Here is a 23676-nt window from a genome sequence, read left to right as displayed (position 1 = left end):
CTGGGGTTGACTCTGATCACACAGTTATAAGACTGCCCTTCCCGCCCCCCACAAACTTCCCCCCACCAACACACACACACACACACACACACACACATACACACACACTCTCTCTCTCTCTCTCTCTCTCTCTCTCTCTCTCTCTCAGCACAGGCCACATCATAAAGAGTTTGTTCACCAGAAGGGGCTTTATTTGCATTTTAAAAATCAGAACCATTCAGCAGTCCATCCAGAGCTGGATTTCTTCAGGGGCTAACAGAATGGTGTCTGAACGGAAAGCAACAGCCCCCAGTTGCTTACCTGGCTGAGGTTGAGGGGCTGCACGCCATTTGTCACCCCTCGCTGGGATCGGTACCCCGTGGGGGTGATGCAGCATCCGGATGTCTGCCCGCTCACTGAAGCCACTGGCTTGGTCTTGCTGGTCAGGAGGCCTGGAAAATGCCAGGTAAATTTCAGATGAACATTTATTGCTACTGAATATGATCGCCACAACAGAACTGGGTAAACCTGCCCCTTTCTCGAGCACCTTCCCAGGAGAAGCCGAATGAACCAATCAGTCCTGTTTATTGAGCACTTACTGTAAGCAGAGCACCCTACTAAGCGCTTGGGAGAGTACAATACAGAGTTAGTAGACACGTTCGCTGCCCACAAAGAGCTTACATGCTATGGATGGAAGACAGACATTACTGTAAATAATTTATGGATATGTACATACCTGCTGTGGGGTGAAAATCAAATGCTTAAAGGGTACAGATCCAAGTGCAAGGGTGATCCAGAAGGGAGAGGGAGTAGGGGAAATCAGGACTCAGTAGGGGAAGGCCTCTTGGAGTAGATGTGATTTTAATAAGGCTTTGAAGGTGGGGAGAGTAATCTTCCAGGAGATATGAATGGGGAGGGAGTTTCAGGCCAGAGGCGAGATGTGGGTGAAAGGCCGGTGGTGAGACCCATCAGAATCAAGGTACAGTGAGTAGGTTGGCATTACAGGAGTGAAGTGTGTGGGCTGGGTTGCAGTAGGAGAGTAGCAAAGTGAAGAAGGAGGGGGCAAGGTGATTGAGTGCTTTCAAGCCAATGGTAAGGAGTTTCTGTTTGATGCAGAGGTGGATGAGCAACCACTGGAGGTTCCTGAGGAGTGGGAAGACATGGACATTTTTTTAGAAAAATGATTCAGAGGGAACTATGGACTAGAGGGGGGAGAGACAGGAAGCAGGGAGGTCAGCCAAGAGGCCGATGCAGTAGTCACGGAGGGATAGGATCACCCTAGTAGCAGTTTGTATGGAGAGGAAAGGGCAGATTTTAGCAAAGGCAGAACCGACAGGATTTAGTGGCACTCTGAATATGTGGGTTAAATGATAGACATCAGTTGAGTTATGCATTTGCTTCCTGATTCAAGGCTCATACAGACATCTTCACCCTGGGGAGGAGGAGGTGGGGAGGGGGAGGGAGGAGTTATTCCTGGGTCCTGTTTTTACCTAACCTGGCATTAAGCCCGGGGACTAAAAGAAATCAAGCAGCGGGCTAAGAATCTTAAAGTGGCAAGTATGAGCCACAGTCCATCCTATCCTTCCTCAAGTCACTCCTGGAGTCAGTAACGTGGCAATGGGGAGATGAAGGAAAGACTGGAGGAGGGTTTTTTAATTCTATTTACAAGTCTCTATTGTGAAACTAAAAAGAGGGATATACAGGGAGGGAGGATTTCATTCCTTTACTGATGAGGAAAGGAGGAGCTCGGTGTTCCCGAGGCACCCGTCGGCCGAGTCGGGGCACACACACCTGAAACCTGGGTCCCCACAGTGCAGTCGCTGAGCTGGGTTTTGAGGGGTGGCACGATGATAGTGCGAGTGCCAGCGCCATCCGTCAGAACACGGCTAGGAACTTCCAGCAACCCCCCGGCGTTGACCCGCAGAGCTGCCATCGTGTCTGTGGAGTACGGGCTGCTCAAGGAGGAGTCGGAATCTGGCGAGTCATTGACGGTGACATAGCTGATGACGTTGGACCGTGGTTTCAAGCTGGAGCTGAGGGACAGAGAGGGAGAGAAAAAAACACTGAGACTCTCTTCAGCAAAACCCAAAATGGAGGTTCCTCTTGAGCAGCTGAGGACAGCTGCATTCTGGGGCCTTCAATCCCAACAGATTTTGTACACACCCTCTTTCATCATCATCATCATCATCAATCATATTTATTGAGCGCTTACTATGTGCAGAGCACTGTACTAAGCGCTTGGGAAGTACAAATTGGCAACATATAGAGACAGTCCCTACCCAACAGTGGGCTCACAGTCTAAATGGAGGGTTTCGCTGTCGTTCGCCCAGGTTTTTACTCCACCAGCCCAGAAGCAATAAAGACGGTTGAGGTTAGGCAGCTTCAGGCAGAGTGGGCTAATAAACCCTGCAGACTCATCTTCAAGGACCACCATTTAAGACGACTGAGCTGCCAATAGGGTAATGTGCAGTCAGATCTGCTCACTCCTTCTCAGGTACCCCATCTGGGAGACTGATCCGGTTTCCGCCAAGACCCCAATCTGATTTTCCTCTGCGTCCACTCGCAATGCCCAAATTTACCAGTCACCTGGTACCAGCCCCATCCCAAATCTACCCCTCCTTGCCTGTTCGGTTTGTACTTGCTGTCTTCCTCTTCGTCGGTGTCGCTGCGGATGGTGATGACGCTGACTGGGGGGCTGGGAGTATCGGGGATGACGATGGGCTGGTGCTGGTCTTGGACGGGGAGGAGGGGGTTGTAGGTCGAAGAGGTACGGAGGGGGCTGCTCCCAACCAGTGAATACACTTGGGAAGGGAGGATGTCCAACGTGGAGGTGGCTCTAGAGAAAGGGACCCCCCAGGAATAAGGTCTTTAGTTGCTGACCCCGCAGAACACGCTCATCCCTGTCCCACTCAACTCCCAATTCCTTTGTCTTTGAAAATTAAACTGATACACTGAACTCCAGGGAAACAATCGCAAGGAAGATCAACTGCTGAAAGAGCCAGGGCCCGCTGGTATGGAAAAGGCCACCTTTGTTCTCATTTTCTCTGCCACAGGACTGGACTCACTTTGGAACGTGGGCCAAAAATGGGGTGAAACCAGCCAAAACCCGAAGTGGAATAAAACCGGAAGCACAGACCAAGCTGGGACTCCCTCTAACCTACATTCGGACAGGTGAGTTTGAGGAGATGGAGTGAAAAAGGCAAACATTATCCCTGGATCGACTCCCCCATTAACATGACACTGTACCCATTTACACTCAGTCGCCCTTGCCGTACCAGCCTACTGCTGAGCGCCATACCAATGGGGCTAAAAGGCAGAACTCTAGACAACATTCTTGAAATGAGGCTTACTTGGCAGAGTTTGGAGCAGGCTGCTTGCTTTTCTTTGAGGGAAGAGCGCTGGTTTGCTGCTGCCGAACAACATGAGCCACGCCGACATTCAGGGGCTGAGCGGCGGCCAGAGTCACGTGATTGGTCAGCAAGGAGGGCTGCTGCATGATGGTTCCGTACTGGTTGCTGTGGGAGTGGGCATTCCTGCACCAACAGGAAGGAACAGAGAGAAACTGAGTCTCCAGAATGCTGACTGGAGGAAAGCCAAGTTGAAGGGGTTAACAGGCAACTAAGCAGTTTTGTGTTGGGCTTTTTTTTTTTTTGGTAGCTCGGGCATGTGGATTACGAGGCTTAAATTCCCACTGTGTTTTCTTTCTGAAATTGCTGATTGAGGAATTCTTCAAACCTGGCACAGACTGTCCTTGAACTTGGGACTCAGAGTAAACAAGCCCTTCCCTTATTAGCAGCTTTCAAAAGATAATGTCCTCCTGCTTGGTTTGGCGAACGACCACCTCTAAAAGAATTCCTACGACGGACCACATTTTCCTCTCCCCTTTCCCCTCTCTCCCCTTCTTTTCCACAACCTAAGGGGGGGGAGGGGTCCCCCTCTTCCTCAGTTTCCCTAGAGGGAACTCAGGTCACTTGCCTCCAGTCCGCCAGCTGTTGACTGCTTCCCATCGTCTCCGGAATCACCGCTGTGGGTTGCACGGAGTTGTGCAGGGCCACTCCAGGGAGCTGTTGCCAAGCTGAAGGCAGCAAAATTTGCTGGGTTCCTCCAGGCCAGGCCTGCTGCAAGGAAGCACAACACAGAGACCAAGATTTGACTCATCTGGCTTTCTTTTTCTTTGCTCTTTTTTTTTTTTTAAATGAAAGGAAGTCTGTTCAATAAAAGTTACTGGTGGATTGTTATCTTGCAGAGATTAAAAATTAAAAAAAAAATCAGAGGGCCCAAAACTGCATTTCTTTCAATCTTGTCACTAGAGAAAGGAAACGTTCTGCTATTTCCCAGTACTTCCCAGCCATCGGTCACCTCCAAACTGAAGACAGCAACCCTGAGGGGAGGGAACTTTCTACTGAACTGCAGAGAAAAAGTGCCAAGAGTGTTAATAGGCAGAACCCAGCAATGCAGAATAACTTTGCTGCAAAACCCCTAGGAAATTATTCCTTGAAAGAATAAGACCTCTAATACATTGAAGTACATAAAATTCAATTAATTTCTAGAATTTAAGTTCTGAGAGGAGGGGGAAAAAAAATCAGGCTAAAACTTTCCACTCCACTGCTTTTTTTTTTTTTTTTTTAGATTTTAAAAAAGTATTTTTGAGCAAAGGGGAGCTAAGATATGGATGCAAATACTTCTGTGGAATGAAGGCCAAATAATCTTTTGAGAAATGCAATGGTTTTTGAGAGTGAAGCACGTCCTCTACCATTAATTAAAACCTATTATGTAATAATTGAAGAATATTTTAAAATAAGTGAAGAAAATTATTCTTCTAGATTCACGGCAAAGAGCATGTTATGAGGTTTCAATGTAGAAATTAAAAAACAATTTTCAACACCATTGATGAAATATGTTTTTCTCACAAAAACCTACCACTACCCAGAAACTGGTGTTCCCAATTTCCTTAGACACATCACATTCAGTGTTTGTAGGATTAAGTTGCTGGACACCTTCTCTGATCATGGAAATTCTGGAATTTCCCAGAAAACTGAACTAAGATTTAGGAACTTCCTACATAGACTGAAATTCTGCAGTACAATACACCTATGGTGCTTTGAGACATACAGGTCTGCTTCTTGAATTTCAGACTGCAAGCCCATCAACACACAGCATTTAAAAATACTTCTGCAAGTAACAGATCCACTTGGTACCGATATTGGTTCCAATCAAGAAGGCTTCAAAGCAGAGAAACTGCGAACAGGTCTGCTATCATAAGCAGAATAATAAAAAAAAAAAGAGAAATATGTTAAGTCACACCATGCGTCTTTCCAAAAGCCAACACCTGCACAAGACAAAGCATGTAGTTTAATACAGAGCAAGAAAAAACATCCCAACGTGAGGCAGAAATCTGGTGTTCCAAGCGACGAACTGTTTCGACAGAGGAAGGACAAAAATATGCAAAGCTTAGCAAATGGCTAGTGCAAACTTAGGCAAAGCGGCAAATGAGAAGTGTCTGCTTAACACTCTCAACTTTTAACTAAAGGTGAGCAAGTTTGAGCCAGCATCTTTATTGGAGGAAGTTGTGCGTGTACCTGACCACCTTGTATCCAGATCTAAAGTCACTGAATTGTCTAATTTGGAAACAGATAGGGGTCTGTTCTCCCACAGATGCATGGTAAGTCAAATGACTAAGACTTTGTGCGCTGACAGAAACCAGAATGTATATATATGGTGTGCTGGGAGGGAGATGGAGGAGGGAGGGGCAGATGAGAAAGAAGAGAAGGGGAACAGAAGCATGACAGGGAGGTGGATATGACACATCACTGAAAAAAATCTCAACATTCAATGACGACTTGTTCAACCCAATGAAAGAAACATGAGGACAACAAAACGAGAGTTTCGGAACTTCTCGGATTTGATTTTGAGGTTTACGAAATCAGTATTGGAATTGGGGAGGGAATCCCATTACTCCACTGGTCAATCCCCAGCACTGAAAAACAGACTAAACAAAAATAGGTTTGACTGGCAATTCCTAACACAATTGATCCTTTTCCTGAACCTTTACGATCCTCATCGTTATATTTACTACTCGTGCCGGGCCGTCAACCACAAATGAAGCATTTGGGAACCAACTCAGACATTTCAAAAGCTATATGTCCCTTTATTAATCAGAGTTCACTGCCAAATTGATGACCTCATACACCCTAAAATTCAGCTCACCTTTAATTTCAAAACAAGAAATGAAATATCTAAAAGCATCTGTAGGGAGCAACTTCTTTAACAGGACGATGCAAGCTGCCACTGATTGATTACAAGTAATTAAAGGACAGAGGGTTTAATCTTCGTGTGCTCAGAGAAGGTTACTATCAACTGCTGAAGCAAAAAATTAGAAAGCATTACTAGCATTAAAAGGTTTAACCGAAGCTTAAGCACCTTAAACATTTCTACGTGCAAAGAAGCTTGAAAAACAGCAAAACAAAGACGCAGCTAACTTGCCAAGGAGTTCAAATTTGGCCATCCGGGTACCTGTAGCAGAGCCAAGCTAAAGGCCATTTCCTTTATTTTATTGATCGGATAGTAAAGTGAAGACAGTAAGCAGAGGAACAGTCACAGCTCTCCTGAGGTTATTCGAAGAGCTTTTATCGCACTAGGCCGGTAAAGAGTAACAATCAAGGGACCTGGAATCTTTACAGAGCCACACTGAACATCAGAGTCAGACAGTGCTTCAGCAGATGTTGGGAGGAAAACAACGAGACATTAAGATGTAGCAAGAACACAGCCACAAGATGGCACATGCTTCCATGCCCTCTGCAAAGTTCAAGTTTGAAAAAACAAAACAAACCAGAATAAAAACAAAACCAAAAAAAAAAAAAAAAAACCAACAGAAAAAAAAAAGAAAGAAAAGAAAAGAAACCAAAGAAACTCCGTTAGTAACACAATCAAGTGAGGGAATTACCAGTACAGCGGCAGTCTGTTCAACCAGCGCCGGCCGGCCGGCTGCGCAGTTCAGAGTAAAGGGCACCGCATACTGCGGTGTGATGGTGGCTACTTGAGGATGGAGAGTTGCTACCATTAGTGGTGTACAGCTTCCCTGAAACGTAGATTAGGCAGTGAGTGAAACAAACAAACAGACTGAGGCAGGTTAACTGGGTTCAGAAGGGAACTCACCCCCCCGGGTTATTACGGATGCACTTCAGTGGTTTCATGTCATCAAAACACTCACATATGCACGCACACACACACGCACACAAATACACGCACACACACCCCAGAACCACCACTCCCTTCAACTCTCCACAGCGGTCACCATTAGAGCAAAATAAATGGAAAAGAGCAAAAACAAAAAGAAAGAAAAACAAAAACAAAAACAAACAACAAAACAAAACAAAACAAAAAAAACTCCTAAGGTGGATTTGGAAACATACTACTTTTGTCAAACTCAATAACTTAAGGCACCCAGGGAATAATTTCTCCCCGCCGCCCCAGTTAGAAAAGCCTTTCAGATTTCAGAACACCTTAAGGCCACAATCGTATTCACATAAAACAAAAAATGTGATGGTCTACGTATCTGTATATTTCTCAGGCCTCCCTGGACTCATAGTTGCAGTCCCAAGGATAATCTAAAGGACTAATAATTCTTATTCTGATCTGACAGGCACATGAGGAAGAGTGAAAATACGGCCTTTAGTAGCATCAGGATGTCATTTAGACACTCTAACTTGGCTAAATTAATGCTCACCAAGCAGAGGGGCCAGGAAATCGATGCCAGTGCTCAATATGGTTTGAAGAAAATGTGATACTTGTGTACTCAGGTTGTGTGGGGTGTCCATTCAGGTTGGAGAAGTGCCAGTTAGGGGACTGCGATTTCCTGATGTGCAGGACGTATCCACACACACACACGCCTCTGAAACACTACAGAATGTACTGGCAAAACTGTAATGTCATTCAGAAGGAGTGTCCAAATAAATGACTTGAAGGAGTTTCCACTCAAATCCACAGCGTTGTGATCAAGACAGAGCTTACAGTCAGAGCAGACACCGATCCAAAGGACCAACGAACTGGTTCTACCTAGGCCAGAGGCACTGGGACAGCAAGTGAACAGGTATTTTACCTGGGTGAGGACTCCCGATTGGATCTGTAGAGGCTGGGCCGTAGGTGCCTGGGGTACAATAGGAACGGCATTATCCATCCTCACCGGGAACCCAGAATGCTTCGTAGTTGCCTGGAGTCCAGCTATTAGGAATGACAGCATGGTTAAATCACATCTCTGACTCTTTAAAAGCTACTTCCCTACCCCCACTACGCTTTAACCCTTGGAAGACATTCGGGAGCGGCCAGCTTCTCGGGAGACAAGGAAAGCAACACTTACTCCTATGTCAGGCTTTATTCAGCAATCAGCATTCTTACTATCTCAGTGAAATTTCCAGAGAAACCAACGCCAGCTCCGTGGCCTGACAGATCCAGAAACCTCATGAAGCACCGCTGATCCACCGACCCTGATTTTCTATGCCCCGCATGAGTCCACAGCCTGCCAAACTCAAAACCTTTTGGAGTGTCCCTTTTAAACCGCATTCTCTCAAAACAAGGTGCTAGGAACTGCAGGGCTTCACCACGGCCCTCTCGACTCCACCCTCTGCTCACATCCCTGCCATCTCCCCAAATCACCATCCCCAGCAATGCCCCCAGTCAGCTCACAGTCCCATCTATCCCATCTCCACCCCTCCTAAAATCAACCTCTCCTCCTTACCCCATATCTCCAACTAATATGGCCTGCAAAACATCCCTTTCATCCTCATTCCCTTCTCATCTGCCTCTCATCACCGAAATCTGATCCACTCCAGACAATATTGCCTCCTGTGCCGCTCTCTCATCCGAGAGGACCTCACTTCTCCGGGTCCTCTTGACTCATGGGGAATGGGAGAGGAGTAAACCTCCTCCTCAGCCCCCAATGCTACTTTTGCTCCACTTTACCACCTCATCTTTTCTTTCTTTGACACTCCTATCACCTACCTCCCGGCTCTGGCCCCATCTCCAAGTTTCTGAGTATCTTTGACACCTCTTCTCACCGCTCATTCAGTCGTATTTATTGAGTACTTACTGTGAGCCAAGCACTTTACTATGCACTTGTGAGAGTACAATTCAGCAACAGATACATTCCCGGCCCACAATAAGTTCATTCATTCATTCAATCGCATTTATTGAGTGCTTACTCTGTGCAGAGCACTGTACTAAGCGCTTGGAAAGTACAAGTTGGCAACATATAGAGACGGTCCCTACCCAACAGTGGGCTCACAGTCTAGAAGGTCACAGTCTGTGGGGGAGACAGACATTAATATACACAAAACATCCTTAAGGTCGTTCATGATGACCTCCCCCAGTCGTCTGTTTTCCTCTCCTCAATTCCCAAGACCTCCTGATCCACACCACCACATCCTCTCACCAGCATGGACACACTAGTCATTATACCATTCCTAATTTTACCAACTCTGAAATCCCATGCCTTCTTTCATTCATCACATTTATTATGTGCTTAATGGTTGCAGAGCACCGTACTAAGAGCTTGGGAGAGTACAATGCAATAGTAAAGAGTGACAATCCCTGCCCACAACCAACTCACACATATCTCTAGATCACCTCCATTTATCTCAGGTCATCATGCCTCCCCAGCCTCCTCTCTCGATGCACAAATCCACACCCTCCACTCCCTCTGCTGATCTCAACTCCCTTGCCCCTCAACTAATCTCCCCCCGACCAATCTCCAACCCTGGATCACTTCCACAGTATGCTGTGTGCCTGTGCCACACAACACTGTTGGGAAAAACAACAAAAAACAAACAGGAACCAAGCCAACTTCAGTCCTCTCAAATTCATCCTCACCTGTCATAACTCTGCCTTCTCTACCACTTGGCAACATTATTTTTCCTCCTCCACTGACTATCCCAGGCCTTTATGCTTCCCTTAAACTCCTGGGCTTCCACCTCCCCCATCATTCTCTCTTCTGATCATGCCAACTACTTTGTAGACAAAACTCAAAACCATCAATTGTGAGGTCCCCAAAATGGCCTCCCCTCCACCACATCCACTTTATCATCCATCTCTCTAGAGCAGCTCTCCTGCTTGCTCTCAAAAGTCTAGTCCCTCTACCCACTCCTCTGATTCCACTCATTCTCACACTCTAAAGACACTTGCACTCACTCTTCTTCTCTCCCTGTCATCTTCAGCTAATCATATTCATAAGGCCCTTCCAGGCTTTCTCCAAACACACCCACATCTCCATATCCTAAAAAATACTTTCTCTGAACCCTACTGCTGAATGAGAATCGATGATGTATATATCATTCATATCAGTCGGTCAATTTCAAATCTGTCCCTCCTTTTCTTAGGAAATAAGCTTTCTGTTCTTCTTGTCCTTATTCTTCAAATACGTTGCATACACCTGCTGTCTCCACTTCCCTTCTTAATCTCTTCAATCCAGGGGTTCCATCCCCTGTACTCCATGGAACTGCTCTCTCTCAAGTCACCAATAACCTCTTTCTTGTCAAATCTAAAAGCTTCTAATCTGTCCACTTTGCCTGCAACTTCTGGGCTGCCTTCTACACTGTGGACCATTTCCTCCTCCTTAAAACACTGTCTAGTCACATTTTCTCTTTCACGGTCTCTCCTGATACCTCTCCCTCTCTTTCGCCCACACTTCTTCTGCCTTCCAACCCCTTAGTTTGGAGGAATCTCAAGGTTCAATGCAGAGGACTCCTTACCTCCTTCCCTGGAAATTATACATACACTCCTATCTCGAGGTTGCATCTAAGTACGTGTCCCATTGACACCCGCAGCTCACTATTTCTAAAACTCCTCTTCCAATTCCTCTCCTCCATCTAAGTTCCCCATCACAGTTGGTAACCCCACCATCTTTCCCATCTCTTAAGCTCACAACCTTGGCATTACTGTCACCAAATCCTGTTGGTTCTTCCTCCACAATTTCCAGGATCCTCTCCATTTAAATAACCACGTTACTGGTCCAGCCACTTGGAATGTTCTGGCTTCACGACTGCATCGTCCACCCCACCAATTGTCCTGCTTCCAGTCTCTCCCCTCTCTGGTCCAAACTGCACTCTGTTGTCTGAATTATTTTTCTAAAACATAAGTTCTACATACATATCTCTCCACTCCTCAAAATCCTCCAATTGTTACCCATTCCTTTCTGCATCAAGCAGACATTCACAATCACTGGCTTTACGGAACTCAACTAGCTCTCTCCCTCCTAATTAAGTACTCTCTTCTCCCACTCCACCTCACCTCATTCCTCTCAAGCCCCACTCTCATTTTTCCCACCTCCATCCTCTTGCCCACATCCTGGCCCCTACCTGGATCTCCCTTTCCTTTCATCAATCAATCAGTTGTATTTATTGAGCACTTCCTATGCTGCAGAGCTTGTACTAAGCATTTGGGAGAGTACAGTACAGCCAAATAGGTGGACAAATTCCCTGCCGACTATAAGCTTACAGTCTGGGGGGGAGACATAAATTACGGATATGTAAATAAGTGTTATGGGACTGAAGGAGGGGTGAATGTACATGTCCAAGTGCAAGGGGGAGGCAGAATGGAGAGAGAGATACGGAAATAAGATTACTCAGGGAAGGATTCTTGGAGGAGGTGTGCTTTTAATAAGAATTTGAAAGTGGGGAAAATGATCGTCTGTCGTCTGAAGGGCATTCAGGCACGAGGTGGGACACCTCTCCCCATGAAATCCTCTCCCCCCCAATCTCCCTTAGGCATTTATACGTGCACTTTAGCATCTCTATTTCTCCCTCCTACCTGTAATTTAAATGAAAAATTACAGGTAAAATTAAGTGAAAAAAGCAAATCCAATGGAGCAACAGGCAATACCAGAAACGACTACAGAAACTCTGCAATGAATAATCGGCCCAAACAAGCCCAACATTGCTGGGCAGATATGTCAACCTGAAATGTCAAATCAACACCTAGGTGAATTTTCTCCACTTACTTTGGAAAGTGGGTGGACACACAATGAATGTCTGTTGGAATGGATCTGTCTGAGTGCAGATCTGGGTGGTTCCAGGCTGCAAGGAAACACTCTGTTGAGTAACTCCAGTGACGGGTGCCGCAGATGTTGGATAGAGAGCCGACTGGTAGTTGAGTAGCGAGACATCTGAATTCGCCAGAGAAAGTGTAGCAGCTGCTGCAGAAGAACTAGAAGCTAAAACACTGGCCTGAAAAACACAATTATTAGAGATGTACGCGTGGAGGCACTTTGATATAAATTAAAATCTCTCGGCTTATAAATTAAAATGCTTGCTCAAAATTTACCATGAGAGCTGAAACATACTGTGGGGTTAAGTTGCTTTTGAAATAACTATCTTTCTGCTTAAAAGATTCCAAACATCTCTAACTTCAACGAGAGTTTAAATCATTCCAAGAGACTCTGAATCAAGTGGGTATTTCCCAACCTCTTCTTATTAAACAAAAAGTTACCAGATCTAAGATCTGGAGAGTGACTCCTTCTTAAGGAGTCAGGAATAGAAACAAACTTTTTTTCCTGAATGGAGTTGGTCCAAAAGATAAAATGAAATTTCCACTACCAAAGGCAGCTAGAAATAAATTAAATCTGCTTCTCTGGCAGCTAACCTTCGAATCTTCAAGCCAGACTGTAAGTTTGTTGTGGACAGGGAACATATCTACTAACTTGGTTGTAGTGTACTCTCCCAAGCACTTAGTACAGTGCTCTGCACCCAGTAAGTGCTCGAATACAATGCCACTGACTGATAAAACAGTTTAATGAAAAAATCCACTTAAGTATGGTGCGGAAAGAAGTACTCAAAGGTTTTATTGAGTGCTTACGTATATGGAACACTGCACTAAACGCTTAGGAGAGTGCAATTGAGTTGGTAGACATAATAATAATGATGGCATTTATTAAGCACTTAATATGTGCAAAGCACTGTTCTAAGCACCGATGCACTGTTCTAAGCACTGAGCACTATTCTAAGCGCTGAGCACTATTCTGATTCCTGCCCTCCAGGAGCTTAAAATCTTGTGAGTAAACAGGCATTAAAATAAATTATAAGTGGGGAAAGCAACAGGGCAAAAGGACACATATGTAAGTGCTGAAGGGTGGGGTGAATATCAAAGTACTTAGGGGGTATGGATTTAAGTGACAGAAGGGAAGGAGAAAAGGGTGGAAAGATGACAGATTGGTCAGAGAAGGCTTCCTGGAGCAGATATGATTTTAGAACAGCTTTGAAAATACAGAGAGTGGAGGTCTTGTTGGATAATGAAGGGGGAGGGGGTTCGTGGCAGGAAGGAGGGCGTGAGCAAGGTGTTAATCCAAGCATTTAATCTCTCCTGCCCTGCCGACCTCCTTGACTCCTGTTTCTCCCCACTTCAGTTGATATTTCACTTTGCTGCCCGGATCGTTTTTCTACAAAACCGATCAGACCATGTCTCCCCACTCCTCAAGAACCTCCAGTGATGGCCCATCCACCTCCACATCAAACAGAAACTCCTCACCACTGACATTAAAGCACTCAATGACCTTGCCTCCTCCTACGTTACACCTCACTGGTCTACTACAATCCAGCCCGCACACTTCACTCCTCTAATGCGAACCTACTTTCTATACTTTCTCATCTATCTCACTGCCAACCCCTTGCCCACGTCCTCTGGCCTGGAACTCCCTCTTGTTTCATAACCAATAGACAATCATTCTCTCCACCTTCCAACCCTTACATCTTCTCCAAGAAACCTTCCCCGACTTTGTCTTCTTTTCATCTTCTCCCAATTCCTTCTATGTCACCCTCGCACTTCGATTTATACCTTTTATTCATCCTACCCTCAACCCTACAGCACTTATGTACTTATTTATTTATACTATATTTATATTTATTAATATTTATGTCTATCTCCCCCTGTAGACCATAAACTCATTGTGGGCAGGGAATATGTCTATGAACGCTTATATTGTACTCTCCAAAGCACTTAGTAAAGTGCTCAGCACTCAGTAAGCACACAATAAATGCAACTGACTGTTGATGGAGAGATGTGAGATCAAGGCACAGTAAGTACCTTGATGAACTATGCAAGTTGACTTGTAGTAAGAGAAGAGTAAGGATGGGTGAGAGACAGAGCTGACTGAGTGCTCTAAAGCAGGTAGGGAACAGTTTGAGGTGGAAATTAAATACCCCATTAAATACCCCACTACTGGAGGTTTTTAAGGAGTGGGGAGACATGTACAGAAATTTTTTTTAGAAAAATCATTTCTAGATTGCTGTGTACCCAGAGTAAGACCTGTTGTAAATTTTATGTGAACTTTTTTCACCATGTGCGGCACATCTGCTGCCTTTGTGCTTGATGTACTGGTTGCACAAGAACATGAATAATAACGGTGTTGTACTATCTATTACTGCAAGCAATTCCATGTAGATTCTTGGTCCTGAGGCACATACGACATTCTCTGTGGGAAAGCCCACCAAGCAGGGTTGCTACACACAAGTTTTTTTCTTTTCATGTAGTTCAGAAAGCTGATTAGATCAATTCAGGCCCAGTAAAATCCATATGCAAGGCTATTATGCATAAATTTATAATCCCTAAAGATCATTATTTCCCTCCTCCACACCAACTGTAGCAATGCAGAATCTCTGGCTTCCCTGAAGTTTATCAGTTTAATTCCATAACAATTTTGAAAATAAAAAAAACCCATACCTGATTGTGTACTGTGTTGAGCTGGTTGTTGAAGCTCATTGTTAAGTTTGTGCTTGTATTCGGCGCAACATGTGTAGTGAATGGGCTCTTTATCTGATTCACAGTATCATACATATGGACCCTTCTCTTACAGATCTCCATGTTCTGAAAACAAGACTTCACACTGAAATGGAAATTAAAAGACAAGGAAGGTAAAAAGTGTCAAGAGCCACACCAGGAAGAACACTCACTGAAGACTGGTCTTTGCACTCTTGGGACCCTACGAATTATGGACTTCATGTAATTTTTTTTTTTAAAGCTTCCTGAAAAATCAGCCTCTAGTGAGGCAGTTAATACTAGGAAAGGGAACACAAAGCAGCAGATGTGCCCTTCATTGTCCTTTTTAAATACCAGAACAGAATGAAGTGAAGGTGCACAGTTTGTGGAAAACAACATCACACATGCCCTAATTGAAGCTTCCACCTGAAATCATCCACACCAAATTGAACAAAATGATCCCAAACTCACTGATTGCTGTGTGGAAAATCTAACAGATGAGTCATTGTCACAAATGGATGGTTTAGCGTTTTCAGCGGTGTAATTCTCTTGTCTGCATCAATCGTCAACATTTTTTTTAGCAAGTCAATGTATTCTCTACGATCCGCCTTCTCTGCCAACATGTCGGTGCCCTCTAAATCCGTGGACATATTCACCTTTCAAAAGAAAAAAATCGGGGAAATGTTTAGCCAGTTAACTATCCCTCTATCATGTACTATCTATCATTAATTTTTTTCCCTTACCCAAGACAAACTAAACTAGAGAGAAACCTTAAAAAGTGACAAATTATGCACTCTGCTTCTAAACTTGCAAAATTTATCTTGTCCTGCCCTGCTTATCTAACAATCATTGCAAGATAACTTATTTCCCTGATGAAATGTAAAACTGCAGCAAATGTTTTTTCTCTCAAAATCAAAATCTATTTGGAAATCAGGCAAAAATTCAAGTAACCAGGTTTCCCCTATTCCCCAAAGAGTACTTTACTCATCTATTTCTGAAAGGAGGAAAGAAACCTGCACATAATTAAAAACACCTCACAAAATGTTGGCGCTGTATATCAAAAATGGCATTAGGTACTACAAATAACACACAATGGCACAACAATAAGCAGCCTTTGTGTGGAAAGAGTATGGAAGGGATGTCTGTGTTGAACTTATTGCCTAGTGGATAGAGTCAGAGGGACCTGGGTTCTAATCCCACTTTTGCCACTTGCCTGCTGTTTGACCTTGGGCACGTCATCATCATCATCAATCGTATTTATTGAGAGCTTACCGTGTGCAGAGCACTGTACTAAGCGCTTGGGAAGTACAAGTCACTTCACTTCTGTGTCTCAGTTACCTCATCTATAAAATGAGGATTAAGACTGTGAGCCCAATGTGGGCTGATGCAACCTATTAGCCTGTATCTACCCCAGTGCTTAGAACAGGGCTTGACACATAACAAACGCTTAACAAGAACCATTATTAAGTGCTCCGCACATAGTAAGAGCTCAGTAAATACCACTGATTCATTTCAGCCATACCTGCAAAAGACAATAAAATAATAGAGCTTATCTTAAAATGCAAAAAAGAACTACATGCTCTACTAGCAACTGCATAAGACTGGGAACTGGGAGACATCCAGATTATGGTCCCAGTTCTGCCGCTGGTCTGCTTTGTGACCCCTGGCAAGTGGCTTAACCTCCGAGGCCCAATTGTAAATGAGGGTGTGCCTCAGTTACCTCATCTGTAAAACGGGCATTAAGACTGACCCCCATGTCAATCAACCAATGGCATTTACTGAGCACTTTCTATATGCAGAGCACTGTACTAACTAAGCACTCAGGACAGTACAACAGAATTAGCAGACATGTTCCTGGCCCATAATAAGTAGTCTACAAGGGGAGACAGACATTAATATGAATAATTTATAATATGTAATCTAAAGCTGTGTAAATAAATCCATGTGGGACATGGACCATGTCTAGCCTGACTGATCTGTATCTACCCCAGCATGTAGTACAGTGCCTGGCACATACTAAGCACTTACATATCATTAAAAAATTATTATAGGCAAATAGTGTAGAAATATTGTACTTCTCAAATCACTTCTCCTCAGTATATCCTATAAAATGTTAAACAGATGTACCTAGAAAGATAAAAAGAAAGATCTGCCTTTCAAAAGCTTCCACACTCACCTGGGCCATGTCATCTAAACAATTAAAGATGTATTTTCGTGCTTCTTTTGATTTTATTCCTGTCTCCAATTCATGTTCCTCTGGAGTCTGTAAAATATAGTTTCAGGTGCAATTTTCACATTTTAATATTAAACACTGTGGTATAAAAGCCTGAAAACGTTACAAGCCCAAACACAAAATTACAAATGGCCAATACACCAGTTACGGAAAGGTGGCTTCAACCTCCACAAAGCAGGGGTGCACAGTCCCCAGACCTCATCAGGAGGAGAACATTTCGAGGAAATTCTGCAATTACTCTTGGAACAGCATATGTGGTAGATATTGCTGGTGCCTAAGGGTCAGATACTACAAGATAAGGAGGGATTCAGAAGAAAGGGCAGCTATTCTTTTCCCAGAAATACACCAGACATCACTGACAGAACAGTTTGGTCTGGAAAACATGTTAGGTTTTTGTAACGCAGATTGAGCCCTCCCCAATAAATGACAATTACCTCAATTACTTTGGTCCTTCCACCTATTTTATGTGCTTTCTCTCACAGCTGCTACTGCTGGACATGGGCAAGAAGCAGCCACTTACTCAAAATAGGCAGTGCAACCTTATCTTATTGTTGCTTAAGAACCATATGTTTATCAAGGTCTAGGGCCTTCTGGGTAGAATGAAATCTATTTTTAAAGCCATCTCCCTGCCAAATCAATCCAATTTATACTACACAATAATTTCATTATCAAACATGAAATAATAACCAAAAAGAAGAGATGAGAAAGAGAGAAAGAGAAAATGAGGGGTGAGACCTTTAGCCTCCACAGCGGGTAACCCAGGTTAGGTTCTCTGTTGAAAAACCTTGTTGTTTTCGTCCCTGCACTCAGGAGATATTCTGCTGGAAGGCCTTGTGTTTGCGAAATGTAACGAATCTGAAAATATAAGCCAAAAAAGAGCCATTAATTAATTTTTCATAGCTAAAAAGTCACTAGTGCTACTTTGTCACATTAAGAGTCATGATCTCTATTGAGAGTTCACTGAGGACACATAGCTATACATCCAGACATCCATGCAATTCAATCCTACAAATAACTCCCCATAATTATTCAACACTTCCCCATTTTTCTCTTTACTAATTATCTGATGAGGTCTGAGTTCTCAAAATTCTACATGTAATTTATTGTAATTTCTTTTCCTTGACACTTTCAATAAGTGATACAAGGTTCAGAGCACTTCAGAACACCTCACATATAGTAGCTCTCAGAGATTCTGAAGCTATTTTTTAGCTCATCCTCTAGTCTGTAAGCTCATTGTAGGCAAGGAACGTGTCCATCAACTCAGTTGCACTGTACTCTCTCAAGTGCTCAGTACAGTGCTCTGCACACAGTAAGCACTCCATAAATACCATTGAAGATGATGACTTTTCCACCTACATTCCTGAATCGGAAAGATATTTCTCAAAAATTTTCAACTAATGAGGAATTCTTGGCCGAATAGCAGTATTAAAAACACAGAGAATTAAGTAATAAAATGTAAAGCGAGGAGTGATTTCCCCCAGAAAAAAAACAACATAGAAGAGAACAACTTGGTCTGAACACAATGCTTTTTGTGAAAGGGGAAAAAAATGAGGAAAGTATATATCTCTCTCTCTCTCTCTCTCTCTCCATATATATATATATATATATATATATATATATAGGCAGCCCCAGGATTCAAGTGTGCTTCTAAGAGAAAAGGTTGGGAAGCCACCATCTCCTACATAAGCTTGTTTTGCTCCATACACTACAAGGGGTAGGGGGAAATCAATCATATTTACTAAGCACTTACTGTGTGCAGAGCACAATATAACAGAACTGAAACACATCCAATCTATTACCAAACCCTGCCGGTCTCACCTCCACAACATCGCCAAGATCCGCCCTTTCCTCTCCATCCAAACCGCTACCTTGCTGGTTCAATCTCTCATCCTAACCCGACTGGATTACTGCGTCAGCCTCCTCTCTGATCTCCCATCCTCCTGTCTCTCCCCACTTCAGTCTATACTTCACTCTGCTGCCTGGATCATCTTTGTGCAGAAACACTCTGGACATGTTACTCCTCCTCTCAAAAATCTCCAGTGGCTGCCTGTTAACCTACGTATCAAGCAAAAATTCCTCATTCTCGGCTTCAAGGCTGTCCATCACCTCATCCCCTCCTACCTCACCTCCCTTCTCTCCTTCTACAGCCCAGCCCAAACCCTCCGCTCCTCTGCCACTAACCTCCTCACTGTACCTCGTTCTCACCTGTCCCACCGTCGACCCCCAGCCCACATCCTTCCCCTGGCCTAGAATGCCCTCCCTCCACACATCCGCCAAGCTAGCTCTCTTCCTCCCTTCAAAGCCCTACTGAGAGCTCACCTCCTCCAGGAGGCCTTCCCAGACTGAGTCCCCCTTTTCCCTCTCCTCCTCCCCATCCCCCCCCGCCCTACCTCCTTCCCTTCCCCACAGCACTTGGATGTATATTTGTACAGATTACTCTATTTTACTTGTACATATTTACTATTCTTATTCATTTTGTTAATGATGTGCATTTAGCTTTAATTCTATTTGTTCTGATGATTTTGACACCTGTCTCCATGTTTTGTTTTGTTGTCTGTCTCCCCCTTCTAGACTGTGAGCCCACTGTTGGGTAGGGGCCGCCTCTATATGTAGCCGACTTGTACTTCCCGAGCGCTTAGTACAGTGCTCTGCACACAGTAAGCGCTCAATAAATCCAACTGAATGAATGAATGGACACATTCCCTGACTATGAGAAATAAGCTATTGTATGTGTGTGGTTCGCTCTTCTCCCACTGCCCCACAAAAACACACGTGCTGGAAGACAGAGAGCAACTTCCCTCTTTATTTTAAGCAGGCAGTGGCCCTGACAGCAAATCCCTGACAGTGTGCACCCTCCACCCCAGCCCTAAACACCCCCTCAAAACCGCACCCCATTTTGCTACTGGATACATGCAGGAGCCAGCAGGAGAGAGACATTCTCCCTTCTCCTCCTCCCCACACTAACGATTCATATGCACATTAAAAAAACAGCCCTTCCTCTCACTAGCAGAATTGGACTCATTATTGTTACCACTATTTGATTATCAACATACAAAGGAACAGGTGTCGCTGTCTGGGTTTCTACTTCACCCGCTGGAAGGCGGCACCTAGATGGAAATGAGCCAATGTGCTGGGCGCAGACAGGAGAGTTCAGTCAGCAATCCCCTTTCCGCCCTGCCTGGCAGAAGCAAGGTAAGTGGCAGAAAATTGTGCCAGCACTGAAGAGGTTTTCAAGACAGCTGGTTGGTGTAATCAGGTGCAACCACCAGCCATGACAACTGCAGGAGCCACAGACCAAGACATGTTGTTTTCACCCAACAGCCAGAGCACCTGGAGGTGGAGGGTCCTTGATGCAGCTGCTTTCCAAGGTGATTGCAAAGACATACGTCCGCAGAAATTTTGGGGGAGCCCAGACCATACACCTCTTCCTTTCTTACACTCACATGTTAATCTCCTCATTATTTAAACACCACCAAAATTCATAAAGCTCGGGCCCACTCCGAAAAGACTGAACCCTGGCCTGCCACACTTTTGAGGAGAATTTCAGAGGAATGAAGGTCCTCACATGAAATCTCACAGGCATCGGAGCACATGGATTTTTCAGCCTTTCAACAACTGAAGCACCCTATTTCCTAAGCACTGGAAAAAAACTACCATCCTCCACCCCTCACTGTTCCCCACCACCACCCACACAGAGATAAGATTCTCAGAACTACTAAAACACTTCTCTACAAGGAAACCACCCAGCTGCACCTTTGGTCTTTTCTAAATGAACTGGCTAACTCGGGGGTAATACCACATTTCCTCTGGAAATTTACAACATGACTGTATTCATCTATGTCGTGATGCACTCCAGATAGGGTAAGAAGAGGCAGTATGTTTAAGGGGCTGACAAACCAATAAGACCACTGACTGATGAAGGGAGTCTCATCCTGGCCCTGTTACTGGCCTACTCTATGGCCCAGAGCCAATCCCTCCTTTTTGGCTGGTTCTTAATCTCTTTATTTAACTGCTTGAGCCATTTGGAGCTCCTTTTACATCAAAGTTAGCTCTTGCAATAAAGAAAAACCTTACGGCTCTCAACCTACCAGCTGGTGGTGATAGTAGTAGTAGGCTGCTTGTGGGAAGCAGCATAGCCCAGTGTTAAGAGCACGGGCTTGGGAGCCAGAGGTCATGGGTTCTAAGCCCAGCTCTGCCATTTATCTGTTGGGTGACCTTGGGCACTTCACTTCTCTGTGCCTCAGTTACCTCATCTGTAAAATGAGGATTAAGAGTGTGAGCCTCATGTGGGACAAGGATTGTGTCCAACCTTATTACCTTGTGTCTATGCCGGTGCTTAGAACGGTGCTTGGCACATAGTAAGTGCTTAACAAATACCATAATCATTACGATTATTATTATTATTATTATGTAGTAGTAGTAGTAGTATTTAAGTGCTTACTGTGTGCAGAGCTCAGCACTAAGTGCTGGGAGAGAGTACCTGGAGGGTGGGGGAATTAGAAATAACCCTGTTAAGGGGTTCAGAGTCTGATAATTCTGGCTCTCCACCATTCCAAACTAGTTTGGCCTCCACCCTTCATTATAAAATATTCAGAGTCGGCAGTAGCCACACTGGGAGCTTCGGCAGTGGAAGAGATGAAGACCGGAAGAAACCAAAAGCAGGGAGAGGGGAAGGAGGAAGAGAAAAGGAGAAGGCTCAGGTCTGGGACAACTAAGGGTACAAAAGGAATGAGACATGCCACCATTTCCATGAGAATTTCCCAGCAATCTCACTTGTTTCTTTCCTGAATCACTCAAACTTCTTAAGACGATATATGGAGTACTAATACCATTTTCTGAGCATCACTGGGTACGATACACTGAAGTACTTGGGAAGTGCAAAACACAGATATGTGACATGTTCCCTTCCCTCTAAGGAGCTTACCCTCTAACTGGGGAACCTGATTATTTTACCTGTAAATACTTCCCCATCTTAACTGAAAATAAAATTGAATAACAGATGCAAAAGTGCTGAGGATGAGTATTACAACAGAAGTGATGGAGACCAGCCTGAGGGTTTGTATGACTCAGTTTCCCAAACTGTGAAGTGGGGACAATATTATTAGACTTGATAGAAGGAATAATACAAACTGTGAGAAGCACAGTGTGAATGATTATTAACAGCAGACTATTTGTCTTCCTCACTCTGAAGGTCCTGACAGAAAATTGGGCCAATTTCTAGAAGCTGGCCATATGCCCTTTATTATGATGGCTATTAATAATAATCATAATAATAATAATAATGGAATTTGTTAAGCACTTCCTATGTGCGAAGCACTGTTCTAAGCGCTGGAGCATTCTTAGCTGGACATCAGATAAGGTGTCATTTTTGTTTTGTTTTAAAACTTTATATGGCTTAGAATTACTAAAACACTATGGAAGTGCCCTTGGAACAGCTGCTCTGTACCAATTTCTCTGGACAACTTTTCTTCCATTATTGCATTTCCGAGGCCATGGATACCTGGAACCATTTCCCAACTCCCACCTACCGTTCCTCTCAAAACTCCTTGAGCAAACTGTCTACACCCACTCTCTCAAATTCCTCTCCTCCACTTCTATATTTGACCCTTTCCAATCTGGCTTCTGTCCCCTTCACTCCTCAGAAACCGCTCTCTCAAAGTCAAAAAGGATCGCCTTCTTGCCAATCCCAACAGCCTCTGCTCCATCCTAATTCTCCTTGACCTCTCAGCTGCCTTCTACACTGTTAACCAATCCCTTTTCTTAGAAAGATTATCCAACCTCGGCTTCACTGACACTGTCCTCTTCCTGTTCTCCTATCTCTCTGGCTGCTCATTCTCAGTCTCTTTCCCAGGCGCCTCCTCTGCTTCCCACCCTCTAACTGTGGGTGTCCCTTCAGGGTTCATTTCTGGGTCACCTTCTATTCTCCATCTTCACCCACTCCCTTGGAGAACTCATTTGCTCACATGGCTTCAATTCCCAACTCTATGCGGTGGTGATACCCAAATCTATATCTCCAGCCCTCATCTCTCTCCCTCCTGCAGTTTCTCATCTCCTCCTGCCTTGAAGACATCTCTACTTTGACGTCCTGCCATCACCTCAAACTTAACATGTCAAAAACAGAACTCAAAACAGAACCCTGACCTTCCCCTGACTTTTCCACCATCGTAGACAGCCCACCATCCTTCCTTTCTCACAAACCTTTAACCTAGGCATTATCCTTGACTATTCTCTCTCATTCAACCCACATATTTAATCTATCACTAAATTTTGTCGGTTCAATTTTCACAACACTGCTAAAATCCACCCTTTACCCTCCATCCAAACTGCTACCACATTAATTCAAGCATTTATCCTATCCTGCCTTAATTACTGTATCAGCTTCCTTGTTGACCTCCTTGCTCCAGTCCATTCTCGGCTGTGCTGCAGATCACTGTTCCCAAAAGAGTTCAGTCTGTGGCGTCCTCCACCTCCAGTGGTTGCCCTCCACTTCCGCACCAAATAGAAACTCCTTACCAATGACTTTAAAGCACTCAATCACTTTGCGCCTTCTATCTCACTTGGCCGATTTACTACTAAATCCTGCTCCCTCCAATAGACTGTGAGTTCCATAAAAAAGGAACTGTCCAACCTGATTATCTTGTATCTACCCCAATGTTTAGTCCAATGCCTTGAAGAGTAAGTGTTCAGAAGTGCCATATTTTAAACACACACACACAGACCAAAAA

At 44.3% G+C, this 23676-nt stretch overlaps 1 protein-coding gene across 3 annotated transcripts in view; it reads right to left on the bottom strand.

The window, feature by feature from the left end:
• Positions 1 to 23676, bottom strand: part of HIPK1 (homeodomain interacting protein kinase 1) — a 57794-nt gene that overhangs the window by 7048 nt on the left and 27070 nt on the right. The window contains exons 4-15 of one of the 3 annotated variants that reach the window (XM_038749548.1): positions 17687 to 17806; positions 16895 to 16981; positions 15190 to 15374; positions 14683 to 14845; positions 11969 to 12194; positions 8078 to 8199; positions 6923 to 7057; positions 3955 to 4097; positions 3330 to 3512; positions 2603 to 2815; positions 1771 to 2012; positions 301 to 431 (exon numbers count right to left, since the gene is read on the bottom strand). In XM_038749548.1, coding sequence (XP_038605476.1) covers positions 301 to 431; positions 1771 to 2012; positions 2603 to 2815; positions 3330 to 3512; positions 3955 to 4097; positions 6923 to 7057; positions 8078 to 8199; positions 11969 to 12194; positions 14683 to 14845; positions 15190 to 15374; positions 16895 to 16981; positions 17687 to 17806 — 1950 coding nt within the window. The remainder of the gene's footprint in view (positions 1 to 300; positions 432 to 1770; positions 2013 to 2602; positions 2816 to 3329; positions 3513 to 3954; positions 4098 to 6922; positions 7058 to 8077; positions 8200 to 11968; positions 12195 to 14682; positions 14846 to 15189; positions 15375 to 16894; positions 16982 to 17686; positions 17807 to 23676) is intronic. The other 2 variants (XM_038749549.1, XM_038749550.1) reach the window with 2 other exon arrangements.

Source organism: Tachyglossus aculeatus, chromosome 7, assembly GCF_015852505.1.
Source record: "Tachyglossus aculeatus isolate mTacAcu1 chromosome 7, mTacAcu1.pri, whole genome shotgun sequence".
Classification (NCBI taxonomy): Eukaryota; Metazoa; Chordata; class Mammalia; order Monotremata; family Tachyglossidae; genus Tachyglossus; species Tachyglossus aculeatus.
This window is presented reverse-complemented; position numbering and strand designations above follow the sequence as displayed.